Source organism: Monodelphis domestica, chromosome 5 (assembly GCF_027887165.1).
Source record: "Monodelphis domestica isolate mMonDom1 chromosome 5, mMonDom1.pri, whole genome shotgun sequence".
Classification (NCBI taxonomy): Eukaryota; Metazoa; Chordata; class Mammalia; order Didelphimorphia; family Didelphidae; genus Monodelphis; species Monodelphis domestica.
In genome coordinates this window covers 232,243,643-232,263,323 of record NC_077231.1, presented here as the reverse complement: position 1 = coordinate 232,263,323, position 19,681 = coordinate 232,243,643, and the positions used below count along the sequence as shown (strand labels likewise).

At 36.0% G+C, this 19,681-nt stretch overlaps 1 protein-coding gene across 4 annotated transcripts in view; it reads right to left on the bottom strand.

Annotated features, from left to right (window-relative positions):
* DPP6 (dipeptidyl peptidase like 6) overlaps window positions 1–19,681 on the bottom strand; it is a 1,262,248-nt gene that overhangs the window by 884,103 nt on the left and 358,464 nt on the right. The window contains exon 1 of one of the 4 annotated variants that reach the window (XM_007504651.3): window positions 16,100–18,834. The exons of the other annotated variants lie outside the window; for them this stretch is intronic. Coding sequence (XP_007504713.1) covers window positions 16,100–16,150 — 51 coding nt within the window. The 5' untranslated portion in view covers window positions 16,151–18,834. Of the gene's footprint in view, window positions 1–16,099; window positions 18,835–19,681 lie in introns of those variants that run through there. 4 annotated transcript variants of the gene reach the window in all.

Below are 19,681 nucleotides of genomic sequence, written 5' to 3'. Positions count from 1 at the left end.
CTTCTATCTTAGAATTAATACTAAATATTGGTTCCAAGACAGAAGGGCAGTAAGGGCTAGGCAGTGAGGGTTAAGTGACTTGCTTAGGAAGTCACATAGCTAGGAAGTGTCAAGAGGACAGATTTGAACCCAAGACCTCTTGTCTCCTGGCCTAGCTCTCTACTCATTGAGATACCTCACTGCTCTCCTCCTAGCTTAATTTCCCCAGCAAAGTACCATAGATAAAATAAAATATGTAATATATACACACATATATGTATGTATATATATATATATATATATAATTTTAGTGATTATAAGGGAACTTAAGAGATCTTCTGAAAAATTCTTCATTTTATAAAGGAAGGAACCTTGGCTCAGAGAGATTAACAACACAGCAGAAACATCAGTGAACATAGATGTGAGCCCTTTGTCCAAATTTCCCATCAGCTAGCTGTGTCAATATACTGCATGGTCTCTCTGAGTCTTATTTTCTCAATACATACAATAGGAATGATGATCCTATTTACCTCATAGGATTTTTTATGGATCAGGTAAAGTTCTACATGTAAATATTTTAAAAATTAACATATAAATATATTTTGAAAAGAAAATACTGTCAATCAACATGAATTTATTAAGGACCTACTATGTGACAGATACAATGTTGTGCATGGGGTAAAGTGATTCCCTGTCCTAGAGTCATTTGTACCTTCATATATGAGAATATAAAAAAAAAATTGGATAAAAGCAATGCTTACTGGGAGAATCATGAAAACCTTCATTTATAAAGTGATACTCAAGCCTTGAAGAAAGTTATATGTTTTCAGATTAGTGAATTTGAAGTCAACAACCTGAGTTCTAGACCTAACCCTTAATTGTTTCTTGATCTATAAGTAAGGAATATATTTAACTGAAGTTACACTTGGAGCTTCCTTCCTTTATAAAATGAAAAGATTTCCAGGATATCTTTGTTTCCTTGTAATTCCTATTGATTATATATTTGCACCATGTACATATATATCTATATATTATATGTTATTTTATATATGGTACTTGAAGAATTAAAGTTTTAAAATAGCATAATGTCACTACAGTCAGCTAAGTGATACAGCAGAGAAAAAGATAATTCCAGGCCTGGAGTCAGACTCATCTTCCAGAGTTCAAATCTAGCCTTAAAACTAGATTTATAGATAAATTTGTTATAGATAAATTTATAGATAAATAGACTTGTAGATAAATAAAACCTATCTCTGTGACCCTGAGATTAACTCTGTTTGCATCAGTTGCTCCTCTGTAAAATGAACTTGAGGTATAAATGATAAAACACTAGCATTTTTGTCAAGAAAACCCCAAATGGGATCCCAACGAGTCAGAGCCAACTGAAAAATGACTCCACAACAAAATTAACACTCTAATTTCCTCCAAGGGCTGTTGTGATGTAATGAAAGTGCTTTGAAATCCAGAGTATACTATTTAAATGTGCTTTATCATCATCACCATCTTCATCATTCTTCCTCATCATCACCACCTCTACCTCCCTGGGATAATGCTATCTATTTTAGTAACTGAGGACAATACTTACTGTTCCATGTACCACAACCCCAGGATGAGGAAAGCTAGTTACAATTTGATATGCATTTTGCCCATGTTTACACTACACATTGGGGACACTATCCATCCAGGGGAACATGCCTTTGCCGGAATTAGCATTAACGTGCAGAACAAGAGAAGGTATTGAGTTCTTTGTCATCTCCTGTCCTAATGACACTTCTCAGTAATGAGATGTTTGTTAGTTCCTTTTATTCTGGGTAATGAAGTGCATGCCTATGACAATCTAAATTAGCTGCCTAGTGACATAATCTATATTAATTGAATGTAATCGATTCTTTTAGAACAAATGGACAATTTGACATGGAGTTATTGATATGCCAAGAGGGTTTTCATTAAAAGACTTATTGCCAATAGATGAAGGCCAGCTGGTATCTCCTCCAACCTAACCTCGTGGTAGGAGGTAGGGAACACTGGAGAGTAAAAGTGGGGGAGATGTGGAAATGACATGTTGGAAGGGAACAAAGAAATAAAATTCATCATTGAATGATCTGAGGTTGGCAAAAACCTTGAAGAGTATTTAGTTCAAACCCTTAATTTGTAGGTGAGGAAATTAAGGATTTTGAAGACAAGGGAACTGAAACTGAGAGAAATAAGGGCCTTTTAACGAGTATCTGAGAATTTGAACTCAGTTCTTCTTTACTCCAGGTCCATCATTTTAATTAGTGTGCCACCAAAAACTGATTCTTGAAAAATCATTGGGGTCAGTAAGAAAGTTCCTTCTCTTGAGTCTGGCAAGATTTGGATGACTAATTTCCAACGGCTAGTTCAAAGACAAGTCATTTTCCCTCAGTGAACCAATATTTTAGTATAATAAGTGCTTGTTTTAAAAAATCTTATAGATTAAAAAAATCTCTTCCTTCAGAGAGCCTGGATTGAAATTCTGGTTCTGTCATTTATTAACCTATACGAGCTTGGAAAAATCACCACTCCTCTTGCCTCAGTTTTCTAGGACTGTGGACTCTAAGACTTGTAACTGGAAGAAAGCATGAAACGTGAAACAAAGATGTGAAGAGGTTTGCAACTGGTCACAAAGGAACTTGTCAAAAGCAAAATGCCAACCAGAAGGTTTCTGATTCTAAGCCCTGCTCTCCTTTGACAACACTATGTTGCTTCTCTTGCAACATGAAGAGATTGAATGAAATGATTTCTTATGTCCTTTTTAGTTAATGACAACAACAACAACTCTGTGATATCCTCATGTCTGGCTCTTTGTAGGCTTGGGTTCTTTCCTCCAGAGCCTGATCTATGACCCAATGGATTTCGAAAGTCTGTCCAGAGGTTATACAAAGAAGAACCACTGACCACCAATAATCCCCAAATATACTTTGTGTGGACAAACTGGTCCAGTGACAGATGGGATTCTTTGCTTCATAACCAGTTCAGATTGTATTATATGGGGCCAACCTTAACTTGGCCCTCTTGCAAAATATAAATCACATGAGTAAGTATCAGTATAGAAGTTATTTTTAATCTAATGTGTTCTCACTATAGCAGAAGTGGTTATAAATTCATATTAATATTGCATTAGTAGGATGCATTTTAGAAAAGTAAAATAATACTATCTATAGTATCTCCGGTCATTCCAGTCCAGAGTGTAATGGAAAGAGGACCCAAGCTCACTAAGTCTTTATTGGCATGCATACATACATACATGGCACACATACATATGTGTGCATTTATACAGACATTTAGATTGCATTATATCACCAAGTTCAACTGAGGCAAGTCACACACTCTGCTCTATCATTTTCTACTAATGCTGCTTATTGAAAAGACATCTCTTGCAAAGCCCACTAAGGTGTTTGAACATGCTGGGCTTGCTTTATGATGTTATTTATTGCTACTGTTGTTGTGTCTAAAAATGAGTAACTTGGCTAGTCAACCAGTTATTTCGATTACACTGCACTAAATCAAGGTTGTTGCTGTTTGCTTTGTCTTTCCCCAACTGAATTTGCTGAAATATGATTTGGACTCAGAAGGCACAAGTTTGAAAACTGACCTTGCTACTTATTGGTTTTATAAACATGAGCAAGTCATTTGACCTTTCTTTGCCTCAGTTTCATCATCTATAAAATTAATGATGTTGAAGATACTTCCCAGCCCTAAATACTATGATCTTATGGTCCACTGAACTGATCAAATTAGCTAAATGGTCAGTGTTGCATGGCTCTAATGTTTATTTCCATGTGTTTGCCTAGCCAGAGACAACAGAACAATAAGAAACTGAAAAATGATGATTGAGGAACACCCTATGTGCTATTTATGATGTTCCTCATCTCTTCATCTCCTCTGGGAATCACAGACTACATCTGCAGTAAAAAGCCCGTTTCCTGTAATTCTTATAAAATCCAAGTACATTTAATTTTTTTCTGTGGACTTCAATTTCCCTATCTGTTAAATGAGAATGGTAAACTTGATCCCCAAAGTTCCCTTCAGCTCCTAATATTCTGATTTTTCTGACTCTTCATATTTTCAGAATAACACTTACAGTAGTGCCTTTTGTCTGAATCAAATACAGGCAAATTGACAGTCATATTCTAATTTGTGAATGTCAGCTAATTCAAGAAACCAAAACCAAACAGGAATGCACTTTTTCCCCCCTAGATAATGATAGTATTTATTTAGACTCATCAACTTCATCAAGTCTAGCTTAGTTTGTTATCATTCCCTCAGACTCATTCTTTGATTCTGAAACTTGTCATTGGCAACATTCAAAAAACACAATTCAAAGGTGGGAAGAGTGCATATTGGGGTAAGGGTTATGATATGGTTGGCACACTAGTGCATTATTGGTGGACCATGTGGAAAATATTGTATAATTATACAAATAAAGTGAACAAAATGCCCATAAGTTTTGATCCAAATATTCCATTAGAAGGCTTAGATCCCTAGGAAGATGTTGATGAGAAGAAAGTCTCCATGTACAACAAAATATTCATAGCTGCACTTGTTTTGATAACAAATAATTTGAAAAAAGTTAATAACCAATTATTGGGAACAGGCAAAAAGTGGTGAGGCATTTTAATGTAACTATGCTGCAAGAAATGAATATAAGTACTGAGAAGCATGGAAAGATCTAAATGAACTGATGCATAATGACATAAGTAGGGCCAAGAAAATAACATCCCAAATTACTACAAAAATGGAAAGAACACCTCGTCCCAATAAAAAATTCATGTTGTTAAAAAAAACAAAGAACAAGCATTGCTGAGAAAAAGTGATAAGAGAACCCATCCCCAGTTCTTTGTAGAGACAAGAAATATGTAAGTGTAGTATATTGCATATATTTTCAGAACTTTTCAATGTGTTAATAAATTTTGATGATTTTTCTCTATTATCTTTTTTGTCTTTAAAATATTATTTGAGGCACAATCATGTGGCTCAGTGGATAGAGGACTGGGAGGTCCCAAATTCAAATCTGGTCTCATATATTTCCTAGCTGTACAACACTGAAGAAGTCACTTGATCCCAATTGCCTTACCCTTACCACTCTTCTGCCTTGGAACTGATATTTAGTATTAGACATAAGTTTTTTTTTGTTTTGTTTTTTAATATTATTTGACAATCATACAGACACTCCAGTAAATGAGAATATTTTCTGGAAAGGTTAGGCAGGACAGATGCTAGGAGAAATTTTGGCAATATATAAATAAAAATATAACTGAAAATTAGTTTTAAAAGAAAACAAAATGTTTCAGAGGCAGCACAAAGGGTAAAGTAGATAGCTACTGATTGTGATGCATGGTGGGAAGTTATGTGTGTTTATGTGGTAAGAGAAAGAGAAATTGAAGGCTGAAGCACATGAAGTGATTTTTAACATATTTTAGTTCCTAATGCCAAAAACATTCGATCTCTCAAAATGGTTAATATTTTTGCGATGTACTATATTCATGTTGCAATGAAAACCCTAAGCCTCCAGTGGACAATAACACACAGGAGGCATATTTCTTAAGATGACATAGGTTCCAGTCAGTACATCAAAGGCTTATTAAGCAACTGTTATGTGGAAGTTATGGTGTAAGAGGAGAAGGATACCGAGGCTAAGGATTCAAAAGAAAAACTAAATAGTCACTGCCCTCAGGGAGTTTCTGTTCTACAGGAAATGCCTCATCCTTGCCCTCCCTATATTTATACTTTCTTCATTCTTATTTTGTATTAAGATATCATTAAAATATGTGTCGTGAGCATCTAGAGATGAATTACTGAATTGCCATCAGCACATTTAACTTCATCTTTGGTAGTAAGGATTTGTTGAATTGAGTCAAACATACTCTCTCACTTGTCTCACCTGAAATCCCCACTAGCTGTGAAGGAGGAATTGGCCATTTTTGTTCCTGAGACTCACGTTTTTGTGTCAGGGACAGGCAATATACAGACAGATTCCTTGTGCAAGGGACATATTGTACACCCAGGTGCGGAGGCAATCTGAAAGTGCTATAAATTGGGAAAAATAAATCACAATCTAAGAGTGACTGCCTACTCAGCCAGAGCTGTCACTCGAGTGACAGAATCTGGAAAGATTTTTAAGGAAAAATAAAATGAAGGCATCCTAGTCTAAAATATTCCTTTAAACACACAGCTTGAAATGTTCTGATTCTGTGATTCTTTTCTACATATTTTCAGAACAAAATTCAGAGTAGTGCCTTTTGCCTAAATCAACCTATTGGCATAGTCATATTCTCATTTACCAAATGACTTGTTATTTAGTTATTTTATTAGCTGATTTAATTAACCAGAATCTGATGAGCAAATCAGAATGCACTGTTTTTCAGAGATAATGACAGCAAACAAATCTTATGTCTATTGTCATATTATCTAGTCCCATTAGGTATATGGAAAGGGATTGATGTCTGGCTACTCTACACTGGCATGAGACTGTGTATATTATATGGGAGAGGAGAAACCCTGCCCACCTAACCCTATGCAGACTCAACTGGAAAAGCTTTGAGCAGGGATGATGGCAAGAGGTTCGTCATGCATGGTGCTCTATCTTTTAGAATCAAAACCAATAATGAGACCCAGGGGGTGTGCAATGGCTGAACACAGACACCCTTAATATCCTTTGCCCAGCAGATCAATTTGTATACTATCAAAACATACTGAAATTAAATTAATTATGAGATTCTATCTCTATGCCTTAAAATCCCAAATGGGACTGAGGAAATGTCAATTTGATAAGGATATCAGGCATTTATATAGTGCTTTGAATAGCTTTATCTGTTATCTCATTTGATATTCCCCCAAACTCTGGGAGGTAGGTGCTAATTATTATTCCCATTAGAGAAAACTAAGGTTGAAACAGTGCTTTGCACATAATAACTGCTTATTAAAGGCTTTCTAACTCATTCATTAAGCTAATAAATTATTCTCCTTCATTATAAAAATGTCTCTGATTCACAAATATGCTTACCTGTTCTGACTATTAGTTGCTTCTTGGTTATTAGGTGTCACAGTCAGAAATAATTTGATGACTTGCTCAAGGCCACAAAGTCAGTAAGTGCAGGATTCAAACTCAGGCCTTCCCACCTCCAAGCCCAGCAATTAACCCACAATGCCACTTAGCTAACGAATATTTTACAAGTAAGTCTAAATTTAACAAACTTGTCTTTCTGACTAGGGACCTAGATTCAAGCAATACTTGCACAGAATCACAGATTCAGAGAAAGAGGAGACCTTTGAGTCCAAATCTCCTTTTATAGTTGTGGAAATTTGACCTGACACCTGCAATCAAATCATACATTTTTGCCTCTTCAGCAACTACAGCTACTGAAGAGCCAGAAAATAAAATTCTTAACACCAAAGTCCTTGACATTATTAAATAGTTGACATCAGAATAAATGATTTTGTGAGTCAAAATAATATGAAAGAGGCCACACTGCTATCTTCTTTACTTCTTCAAAGACCATATAATTACTAGCATCAGAAACTTCCTATATGTATTGTCTCTTCCATTATTAGTGTGTGAGCTTCTTGAGAAGAAGAATTTTCCAACTTTTCTGTTTATATCTCTCCTGCAAAGCCTGTGGCACTGTGTCAAAGATGGCACAAAGACCTCTCTGTGGGCACATTCACTGCCCCCCACCAAAGTTAGTTACTAGAAAGGCAGAGGGACTTGGACAGAGCTTTTCCTTTCTGCCTCTCCACTGTGCCTCCCCACCCCTGTCCAGCAACCCAATGGAAGCACTTACTCCCTCCCCTGAGCAAAGAACTTGGGACACTCCCTCCCTTTCTCCCATCATGTCTAGAGTAAGGCAGCAGTGGGGCAGCATTCAATCTCTGGGGGTGTTGGAGGGGGGTTTGGACACTGTATTGGGTGTCTAAAAGGTTCTAAAAGGTTTGCCACCACTGGCCTAGTACCTTGCATACAGTAAGCATTTAATGAATGATATTTTAATTCATTTATTAAATTAATAAACTATTATTTTCACGGAAATATCTCTGATTCCAAAATGTGCTAATTGGTAAGCATATATGTCATTGCCTGTTGTGGAAAGTGGTTGCTTCTAGATTATTAGGTGTCTCATTCATGAACAATTTCAGTTTTCTTACTTTGTTTCTGTATTACCAATGGTAAAATACTTTTTCCCTGGCTTTAAAAATGCTTCATAATTAAAACCCTCTAGATCCATTAGTTTTATTATATAAGTATCGAGGCACAATAAGGCATATTGATTAAGAAGAGTTCTTAAGGAATCACAGAACTTTCCTGTGAAAAACCCATTTAAGTCCTTTTTTTCTTTCTTTCAAAAATAGCTCTCTCTCTCTTCTTTTTTCTGAATGTCATTTCTTTGTAGCAGAAGGACAATATAAAATGAATTCTTGTGATTTTTAGACTTTTGAAAAATAGATATTTATTATTGTCTCACTTTTCAAGCCCATGAGAAAGTTGTATTCATCTTCTCAATCCCAAGGAAATTGTTGTCCCAATGGGAGGTAGGGGAGGGGATGAAGAAAAAGATCTTATAAAAAACTCAAACACCACCACCAACAATAATAACACTGACGCTGGCTGAGTTCTCAAGCACATTTGTGGAAATTAATTATAGAATATGAACTAGACATGTATTTAGGCAATTTTCAACAAATGTCAGTTTACAAAATAGCAAAAGCTGATGACTGAATATAGCTGTTTTATTACACATTCAGTTCTTCTCAGAACAACACTTAGTTTAAGTGACTTTAACCTTTCAGTGAGAAGTAATTACTTTTACTTTTACTAAAGGTCTTGAGGTATGGGCTGAATTAGGTCTTGAGGTAGTATGTACCATAAATCTTTAACTTAAAGATCAATTGGCAGCGTAGCTTGACTATAAAGTTATAGATCATTAAGGGATACAAGAGGATTTCTCAAGGGGAAAGGGGTACTGATTATAAAGTTATTGAGCAAACCAGAAGAGGAGCATGCTACAATAGCAATAGTTGTCTTCATATTAGGAAACAGATAAAATCATAAGGTAAGGGCAGGGAAGGTGCATAGAAGAAAGGATTTGAAATCCCCTAGCAATAATTCCTATTGCAAGTTGAGGCCACTGTAGACATCCATTCTACTCCATATGATCCAATACTGGCACTGCATTGAGCCAAACTAGATTTCTTTTAGCCACACACACACACACACACACACACACACTCACACATATATAAGTATATAGCATGACTAATGAGGAGAGAGACAATATTAAAGCCACAAAGACCTGCATTAAGACTGTTTGACCCTGGCCAAGTTGTTTGACCTCATAATGTCCTAGGCAACTTCCTAAGACTATAGATGATGGAGAAAGTATCTATCTGCATTTGTATAGAGGGTTTCCTCACTGAAAATTCCCCTCACTAGTGATATCCAGAGTTCAATCCATATCGTATAGGTGAGGTCTTGGTAAAAGAAAGATCTTTACTCACACTTTTGTTGTTGTTATTGTTGCAAATTTCAAAATGAGTCAGCCTTTACTCTAACCTCCCTCAACTGCTCATCCTTCAGTATCAATCAGATTTGTGTTTGAGCCTCAGTCATAAAATATTTATTAACTTCCAGCTTTTAATGTTCATATATAAGGAGCCAAATTAATAATTTTTGAGTGTTGGTTAAAAAAGAAATGAAAAACTTTCTCCAAAGCCAGGGCTGAGTTCTGTGCCAAGCCCAAGAGTATGGCTGGTTTTATGTGATACTGAAATGATTGGCTCAAAAGGGAAATGCTCAGTTGGTTACTTGGTCATTCAGGGATTGAAGGGAAAAGGCTGATTCAATTCAACCATTGTTTTCTTTTGCTGAATTTGATTTGCCTAAAGTGTCAACTAAATTCAGCTGCATTTACAGATATAGATTAAAGTTAAAGGCAGAAAATGCAAAGTAATTTCCAGTGAAAAGAAAGTAATTGTCCTCCATTCTATGGTCAGGTAAAGAAGAGGGAACTGACCAGCATTCCTGCTTATGTATAAAGAGGGAAAGGTACAAAATGTGAGTTCACAGGACTACATGAACAGAATTCCACTTTAAAGCTATACTAGCCTCTACACCAATTTTAACTGACTTGGTATTAGAAAAGAGTTCATGAAAGGAGGACTTACAATGTTAGCTATTTTCTAATTTCCTAAACAAGTCTGATCTCTATTTTTTGCTTGGAAGAATCCATGACATGGTGATAGCTATTCCCCCTAGAATCATATGAATGAAACAAAACTTAGAGATAAAAGGGATGAATCACTTAAACTGACTCCTTCATTTTAAAGATGAGGAAATGGAGATGCAAGAATGTTAACAACTTGCATTCATGCTACTCAGGTGGATGTACCTTAGTGATAGCTGAGGGAGTACCAGAACATCACTGTTCTAACTTTAGGCCTCTGTGTATTCTTCAGAGAAATGAGGCCTCTAAACTCAACTAAAGTCTTGATGACCCAGATATCTTGAGGCATCCCTTTCATACTGAATCTCAGAGATGTAACTCACAATTTTGGAACTTGAGTCCAACAGCATAAAGGAGTTGGAATCAGCAGCACAAAAGACACAACAAATTAGGTGGGGTGGGGGGAGATCTTTGCTAAGCATAGGAAGAACTACTTTAAGGTGTGGACATGGAGGGAAAAGAAAATAAAGTGTCAACTCCAGAGTTTAGCCAATTATTTTATTAGCTAGATGACAAACTCACTTGTTTCTATGCTGCTAAAAGATGCACATATTGTCCTGTGGAAAGGAAACTAGACTAATAGTTTGTGTGGGGGAAGGGCCAACTGGGAGTGGCCATTGGGTCTTGTGACTAGCACTTCCTTCCTGCCGGATGAGAACTTGCTTCCAGGTATTGGAGGAGAGAGGAGCTTGTTCAGCCCAGTCCGGAGTGGCGTGCTCTTCTTGGTTCAGCCCAAAGACACAGGCTTCTAAAGGTTAGAATTGTTCTTGTTTGCTTTCTGTGTACTGCTAAGATTCTGAATTAGAACAACGAGAATAGAAGGGAGTGGGACAAACTCTCTGCCAGCCTCTGGGGCCTGGCCTCAGGTCTGAAGCTGAGAAAAACTCCAATCCCAACTAGTTATTAAACTTTATGTTATTTGAATTCAGTCAGATAAGTGGACTATCTTTTCTGGTCATGGAGGGAGCTGAACTTCAGTTCAGTCATCAAGGCAATAAAAGACCTTATTGGACCCCTGCTGTTTCCTCTCAGCAGGGGGCATCTCCCTCCCTTGCATCACCAAGCAATATACCCTCTCTCCCCTTAACTCCTCCTTACCCCTATACAAACCTCCCATTATTCCCCATTATCCCCTGTTTTCCAAATCCCTTTTCCTTGCCCAATAAATATTACAGTCCCTACCCTCCAAATCTCAGTGCTTGTGGCAAAGTCGAGATCATTCTATATTAGTTAAGGATTTGTTGAGACTCTAAACTAGAATACCTTTGATCATTGAGGTACTAGGATGCTTTAGTGACAAATTTGAGTTGTTAGAAGTCATGAAAAGATACTAAAAGACCAAAAACTCTAGCTTAACTCTATCATTTTAAGACTACTAAAAATAAATTATCTGTAGGCAGCTGTTTAGAAAATTTCCCCAATATATAATATTTATCCATTGATATGGGTAAACACATTTGTGTGGTATTCAGTAGAAATAACTTTCACTGTAACATTCTTCAGTTTAGCAACCATTAAAAAAAAAGGTTAGGTATCTCTGAGGTGAAGGATGAACAGACTATCCCATTCTTACTAAGACCTGTGGGCAAATTCTCCCTGACTAGTTTTTTTAAAAAATGTTGGAAATGCACAAGTTCATTGTTGGAGGTGGCTGGCTTTCTGTGGAATCAACACCTCATAGTTAAATATTTCACTAAGTTTAATTCCTAATAAAGATTCCAGTGACCCTTTGGGTAATCCTTATGTGCAGCCCAAAGATTTTTGTGATAATCTGTTATCCTTTTAACTAGACTCCCTGGTTATGTCTGAAAGACAGTAAAAATCAAGTATGTGAAAAGTGAAAAATATAATCACCAGTGTGACCTTATTCTGGGTCATCAAGACTTTGTTTGCAGATTAATTTTGTAGAACAAAAGGTTACCTGGATGAGAGGTCACTTTTATGTCCTTTCTCTTTTGTAAGAGAGGCAGAAGTACTGCGGAGCTTTTGCCTAGATAAATGAACATTATAAGTGTATGAACTTAAATGTTTATATTTAAGCTTTTCTTAATAGATTAAAATATCAGAAGGAAATGTAAAGAGAGTCGAACCAAATGTTGCTGAAGCATGATGCCTTTTGAGTCACCCAGAAGATCAGTTGTTTTTCTTTTAGACACTTGAACAGCCTACTTTAAGGGAAAGAGTTTAGCACCTGGCATCAAGAGAATACTGTATCTGAGTCCTGTTGCGTCTTCAGGCCAATACTTTAATGTGAGTTTCAGTTTTCAAATATGTAAAAAGGATGCTGGGTTACTGAGGAAAGAATCATTTTTCAGACTTAAGCAATATAGATATTTTAGCTATTATAATAAGTAATTGTCAGAGATATATCATGACTAGATTGGCTGCCAATATGATCTGTTTGAGTATTTTATAGAATTTGACAAATTAATAAAGTTATTTAGAATAATAGTTTTAAAACATCCAAATTATAGAATTGTAAAGATATTGATTTTGAGGTGGAAAGGACTTGAAAAGCATTGGGTGTAGCCCCCATGTTTTATAGGAGGAAAATGAAGTCTAGGAAAAGGTTGCTTATTTCACACCTGCTAATTAGCAGGACTGGATTTCAAAGTTCTCAAATGCAGGGAACAAAAGACCCTGATATCCAATTCATGTTCCCTTCTCTTGTTGCCAGTCCCATCAAGAAAAAAAAATGTGAAAAATACAAAACAAGAATGAAAAGGAAGACTAACAGTCCTTTAAATGAGATTCCAGTGTTGGATATCTTAAGGTTATAGTTTATGCCAGAGATCAAACTATAAACATTACTCCTATGAGATACCAATCTATAGACTACCATGAAATTACAGATTATATGCATTGTCTTATAATAATGATAATAACTCATGTTTACATATATTTACATAGAGACAGCTAGGTAGCAAAGTACATAGAATGCTGGGGTTGGAGCTCAGGAAGCCTGAGTTTAAATCTTGTCTTAGTTACTTAGTTATATGAACCTGTACAAATCACTGAACCTTTATTTGTGTTTCCTCATCTGCAAAATGGAGATAATATCAACACCTACTTCACAGGGCTGTTGTGAGATAAGAATCAAAAATAATTATTTAGCACAGTTCTGGCACATATTAGGTCCTAAAGAAATGCTTAATCCCTTCCCCCATCCTATATAAACTAACATAAATGTGATACAATTATTTACCTTTTATTCAAAATTTTCCACAAATTTAGGGAGTTTCCTTTAACATCTTAGGATGGGTGTGACTTCACTTGTAGGGAGAGTACTGTTATACAGTGTAATGTTCAAAAAACCATACTTTATTTGTCTTCTTGATTTTGTCTGTGTAGCAGAGACCACAGCTCAGAAGTTCAGATGTCACATTCAGCTTCCAGTACAATATGAGCAAGAACTGTCCAATGTACCCATTTTGAGCTGGGCCCAGATAATCAAGCAACTAAGTCATTCCATCATGGAACCTCCAAATGTTTTATTTGAAACTGGTTTCCATTTTACTTTGAAACTTTTTCCCCCTTCTAATAGTAATGGCCAGGAGTTATTAGCATAGTACCAGCATGACAAAGGGAATAAATAATTCAGAGTTGAGACTACACAAACAAAGTAATTATATCACCATTTCAGATTCCTCATCACTAAATAATTGAAGAGCCTCGTCTGATTATTTTGAACTTGCTTTAGTTTTACAACTGTGTGGACTGCACTGAAAGCTGTGTTAAGATGTTGGTTACCTGGAAATGGTTTTGAACTAATACAAAAAGAAATAGAGAGAGTCAAAGTCAGAGAAATAAAACTTGCAATATGAATGAAAAAGTAATTTTGGGTGACTGAGATACTGATTAATATATGATTCTATGTCATAATTTATGTTATTTTCCATTCTTATCTATGATTTCATCAGGGTAAAGAGCACCTAGTCTATAAACTTCCTTTAACCAGTGGACAAAACCTGCATAATTTACTGTTTTAGAGAGCTACCTGTACCACTAAGAGACTAAGTAACTTACCTCCAAAGCTAACATAAACATGAAGTTGTCTTGAATATAGGTAATTCGGCATTTAAGGCCAGATCTTTGAACTACCACATCATGCTCTCTCTTATCCTTCTTTGGAAGTTACCAAATAATCCACAGAGATTTTTTTTGGTAATCTCTTAGAATTTAAAACAGAATTTGCTTCCAATCTTAGTTTTTGTCCCCCCTGGAATATTAAGAGGCAAATATGTAAAGTGATATTCATTCATTCATTCATAAGATAATAAAAAAAAAAACTCTGACTATAGCAAGAAAATGTAGTAAGTGTCTGGAGCAAGACAAAATACAATTTGAACAAGATGGCTTGAGAGCCCTCTAAAAAGTTGTAGATATAATGCTAAAAAATGTAATAGTTATCATGATATACCTTTTCCCCCAGGTTCAAATGCCTTTCACTCTGTAGCAGGACACACCTCAAACTTACAGTGCCTCTAAAATGGATTTCTATTCAAGCAGTTTACATTGCTTTCTAAAAGCTGAAGTAATCTCAGAGTTCATATCTTGTTATTTATTCAGATAATGCATCTCAATATGCATATCAAATAATGCATCACAGACACATCTTTACTTGAAGAGACATCATTTTGTTTTCCAGCTCTTAGATGGTAGTCTCTTGAAAAACATTTTCCAAAAGGACTGGCATGTAGCATTTTCCATCATCGGGTATATAAATATATTAACCTTACTACAAAAGATAAGTTTATTATTGATCTTCTTTTAAATAGGATATATCACTTTCCAGCTGGTTAATTAATTTGCCCATAGTTAGGATCTTAAGTGATCAGATATACATATTGCATAAATGGAAAAATAATTTCTTTTTAGGATATATGGTTTCATTGATATATATATAGAATCATAGAAAGTCAGAGATTAGAATGACTTTAGAGGTCACCTCATTCAGTCTCCTCAATTTACATGCAAGTGCCATTAATAATCTGTTTCAAGAGTCACTGTTGCATTTGATTGCTTCCTAATTTCTGAATTGTCAATGTGACATGCCTCTAATATTTTAATGGTATGTAATATGCCTATTTTCTTTCAAATCTTGCATTTCCTCACACCTAATATTAACTGTATGAATTGGCTCACTTGTTGCTCTGTAACTGGATTTCCACAACCAGGAATAAGTGATGATTTCCCCAGGTACTTTATCATTCTCTCTAGGGGGATGCAGTAGATGCAATTTTAGGATTAGGCTGCTATTAGGCCAGCTCTGAGTTTATCTGTCTATTACAAGGGATTACAATAATAGCTTGCAGTGTGCATCATAAATTCCAACCAGCTCTGATTACATTTGCATTGGTACCATCTAATGCTTGAATACTACAATACAAAGCTTGAACATTAAACTTTTTTTCCTGGTTCTCTCTGTCAGATCCATTTTGCCAGCATGTAAATTTAACCTTATTTTCAGGATTTTACTTATTATGAGCAAAGCCCCTTGCTCAACTCTGAGTTCTGTCCCTGTGAGAGAAGATCAGAATATATCCTTTGGTCTGTTGGTTGCAGTAAATATACTTAACCATAAGATTGTCACTCATCTCTCAACTTCCCTTTTCCAGAAAACTTCACCCTCAATTATAAGCAGAGTAGAGTAGAGCAGGACACTGATTGTATCTGCTATAGATTGGTGAAAATTAAATTCTGAACCTTTGGCAACACATCAAATATGCACAATCGAATCATCCAACAAGAATTCATAAGACAATGTCCATAACTTATGGTATTCTCCTGAAGCAGGGCATAGACTAAGGGACTAATATTTTTAATAAAATTCTTTAAAAAAATCTTTTCTCCAAAAAGGCAGTTCATCTCCTTCTACTTACCCTCCAAAACTGTTTTAATCTGTTCACTCCGGGCAGTTTGGAAGCATTCATCCCTGATGGTTGCAGGTCAGATGTGGATTGTCTGTAGCTGCCAGGATGCTTGTAGTGCAATCACTGGCTGATGCCTAGAATAGTGTGAGGCTAGATATTCTTGAAAACAGACACTCCCTTGGCTTTTAAGGCTGCTTCCCAATAACCACAGAGTTCGCAGCTCAGCACAAAGTAACCAATAGCGGAACTTGACATTCAAAGACTCCAGGGAGCAGCAGGAGAGCAGAGCTGCCCTATCTCCTGCTGATTTTGGTCTGGGGAATGGTGTGATGTCAGACAGCTACCCTCAAGGGCTTTCCCCCAATACAATGGGGAGGTTTTTTTCAGAGGGCCATCGTCTTCCTTTTCTTGCTTCAGGACTCTGTTAATACTTGTATTAAGTCCCCCATCTGCTCTGAGACAAACAGAAATTATTGTTGGCTGCAGTTCCAAAACTATAATCTTGCCTGAATGTCAAAGACTTCCTCCTGCAGTTCTTCTATTTGGTTTTACTCCTTCTTCTTGCCCAAGGGTCAGGAGATGGGAATAGGTGCCTGTCAATGTCATAATCTATTAAATTGTGAGCTTCTTAAAGGCAGGGATGGTCTTCAAAGCACATTAGGAGAGTGTTTGGAACATATGAAGTATTTAATAAATATTTACTGATTGAATGATCAGTTGAAATAGTGAGATGATCTTTCTCTTTTTGGTTATATTTCCCCTGATAAAATGTAAATACTAACAACCAAATTTGTCTACATAGTACAAAGTTAAGTTGCAAACCAACAGTTACTTATTAAGTTAATGGAGTTCTTAAACAAATATTGCTGATGGTACATTTTTCCCTTCTTGAAAAAAAAAGAAAAAAACTATTCTGCCTTCATCAGCATTTCAGTGAGGATCCTGCAACATGGTCAGACGCAGGGTCCCTAGTGCCCTGTTGTCTCACTCTTTCCAAATGGCATATGGCTAGTCACAGGGACCAGGGCCTAGGTAACAAAGATGGATATGAGAAAAGAGAGATCACATAAAAAGTAGGTGGGAGAATGAAGCAATGTGTGGTAGGAAAAGCACTAAATAAATCTAGCTAGTTTCTATGATTGGTTCTTCTAACCAGCACCATGATCTCAAGACCCAGTTTCATTAGCTATAAAATTAGGGGTATGGATTGGATTCCTAAGTTCCTCCCCATGATTTGAGGAACCCTGTTCTACTCAAACCCAAATGACAAAAGAGGTAAGAAAATAACATTAACCATCAAATAATTAAAGCTACTACAACTTGTTGGTAAAATCTTATAATTCAAGAATGTCCACTCTGAAGATGACAGCAAGCCTTTTCCAGACAAGTTAAGAAATGTTTCTTTACACATAAGGAACCATGATGGCTCACTATAAGGCAGTCATTTTACTAAGTCTTGAGAATACAAAAATAATAACAAAAGAATCCCTGACTTCAAGGTACTTAAAGCAGTTGAATAACTATTTATTGTGTGCATTATGTACAAGGTACTGTGCTAGGTACTAGGGACCTGAAGACAAAAATTAAAACAAGTTCTTGACTTCAGGAAGTTTATATACTACTTTTATAAGTCTGTGGAACTTGCTATTTTAAGAGGTATGATGCACAAAAAAAGACAAAATAGATCCAAGAAGAGTTGAGTTGAACTTTTGTAACTTAAACAGGACACAGGGAAAAAGTACTCCATTCCCCTAAATGATGGCATCCTCAACACAAAGCAATCTGTTCCCATTGAGTTGTAGCTCTAGTACTACTACCACACTTTTGGGGCATGCAGTGCCTTCTTTGAAATAATGGCTTCAGGATGAAGTGAGTTGAAGAGCTAGAAGTCACCGATTAAATGTGACTGCTATAGGAGGGAGAGACTATTCAATAAACATAAGCACACACGAGAATAAATGAGCATAGGAAGCATAACTTTTGAAAAAAAGAATAGCAATTGTTTGAAAAGATTTAGATCAGTAAGGGAAGGTGAACGAGGAACTTGGATGTGCCAGGGACAATTTGAGATGGTGATTCTACTCAGAAACATAAAGACTCTATGTTTGGGAGTATAAATAAGGGAGACATTTCCCTGTGGGGATAACAGGTTTGTCTCTCTTTATCAGTCAGCTACTATCTTCTCCTAATGTGTTGGAATTCTCTTTGTAGGTGCATGCAATAAATTACACAATAACTCAGAGCTAAAAAGAAAGAAGGAACAAAACTTTCATTCCAAATTAAAAGTGAGCAATGGGCTGAATCCACTTTTATAAAAGTGACAACTTGGACAGTGTTTAAAAATGACAATGATGAAAGATTCCTCATTGGAAGCTTATTTTCTTAACTTTGCTTCTCTTTAAAATTTTGGTAATCACCAACTAATATTTGAAACCTCTTCGTGTGAAATGTTGGCAAGTTCTGACAAGATCACTCAAAATCATAGACTCAGAACTAGAAGGGAACTTTCAGGTTATTTAGTCTGGCCTTTACCTGAGTCAGGAAATATCTCTGAGTCAGCCATGACAAGTGATCATACAGCCTTTGATTTTGGAACTGACTACTTTGTGAGTTATTTGATTTTAATGTTGGACAACTTTCAATATTAAGGAAGCTTTAAAAAAATAAATTTGGGCCAAAATCTGCCTCCAGCTTCCTTGCAGTGACCTGAAGAAGTCACATTAAACAACCTTAGTACCATTTAAATCAGCTTTAGCAAGTTTATTTATTTATATGTTTAGACAAATATATTCATAAAATTCATTCAAGAAATTGCTTACAAGCAAGAAGGGGTACTAGAAAAGGGCTTTTTAACTTGTAAATGGGAAAAATGCAAAATTGTCTTCATTTCCTGCTTTTTTCAGGAGGACCCAGTATTGGTGAATAAGATTAGGGATATTAAGTCACAAAACTGATTGATTTTGGGGGAAGGAACAAAATGCAACAAAACTTTAGGCAAAAATAAAACCCAGAGACTAAGCAAATGCAACAACTTAGAATTAAATCAGTCAGAAGACTGCTTTAATTTTAAACTACTTCTTTACTACAAATGGTAATGTAATTCTAAGAGTGTGAAATGGCCAGATAACTCCTTAAAAGTCTGATTGTGATTGAAAATTAACCTCATTGCAATTGCTGTTTTCAGGTTAAACCTAAATTACCCAAGGCAATATGTAGTAAGCAATAATTGTCCCTTACCCTGCATGATCTTGGGCAAGTCATTGAAACTCTTTGGCCCTCAGTATTCACATCTATAAAATAAGGAAGAATAGTACCTGACCTTCTAACATCACAATGTTGTTTAGAAAGCCAAATGATATAATGGATATAAAGCACTTTTAAGTAGTGCTTTATAGATTACTATGCCAGAGAGAAAATAACTCTTGAGACATACTAACTGTGTGAACTTGGAAAAGTCACAACTTCTCACTGCCCGAGGCAACTCAGAGAAGGCACAAATCCACATTGTTACCTTCTTCACTGATGAAATCAAAGGTCTTGTCAAACAAAAGTATATACAAAAATAATGCATATGTATGATTATATATGAAA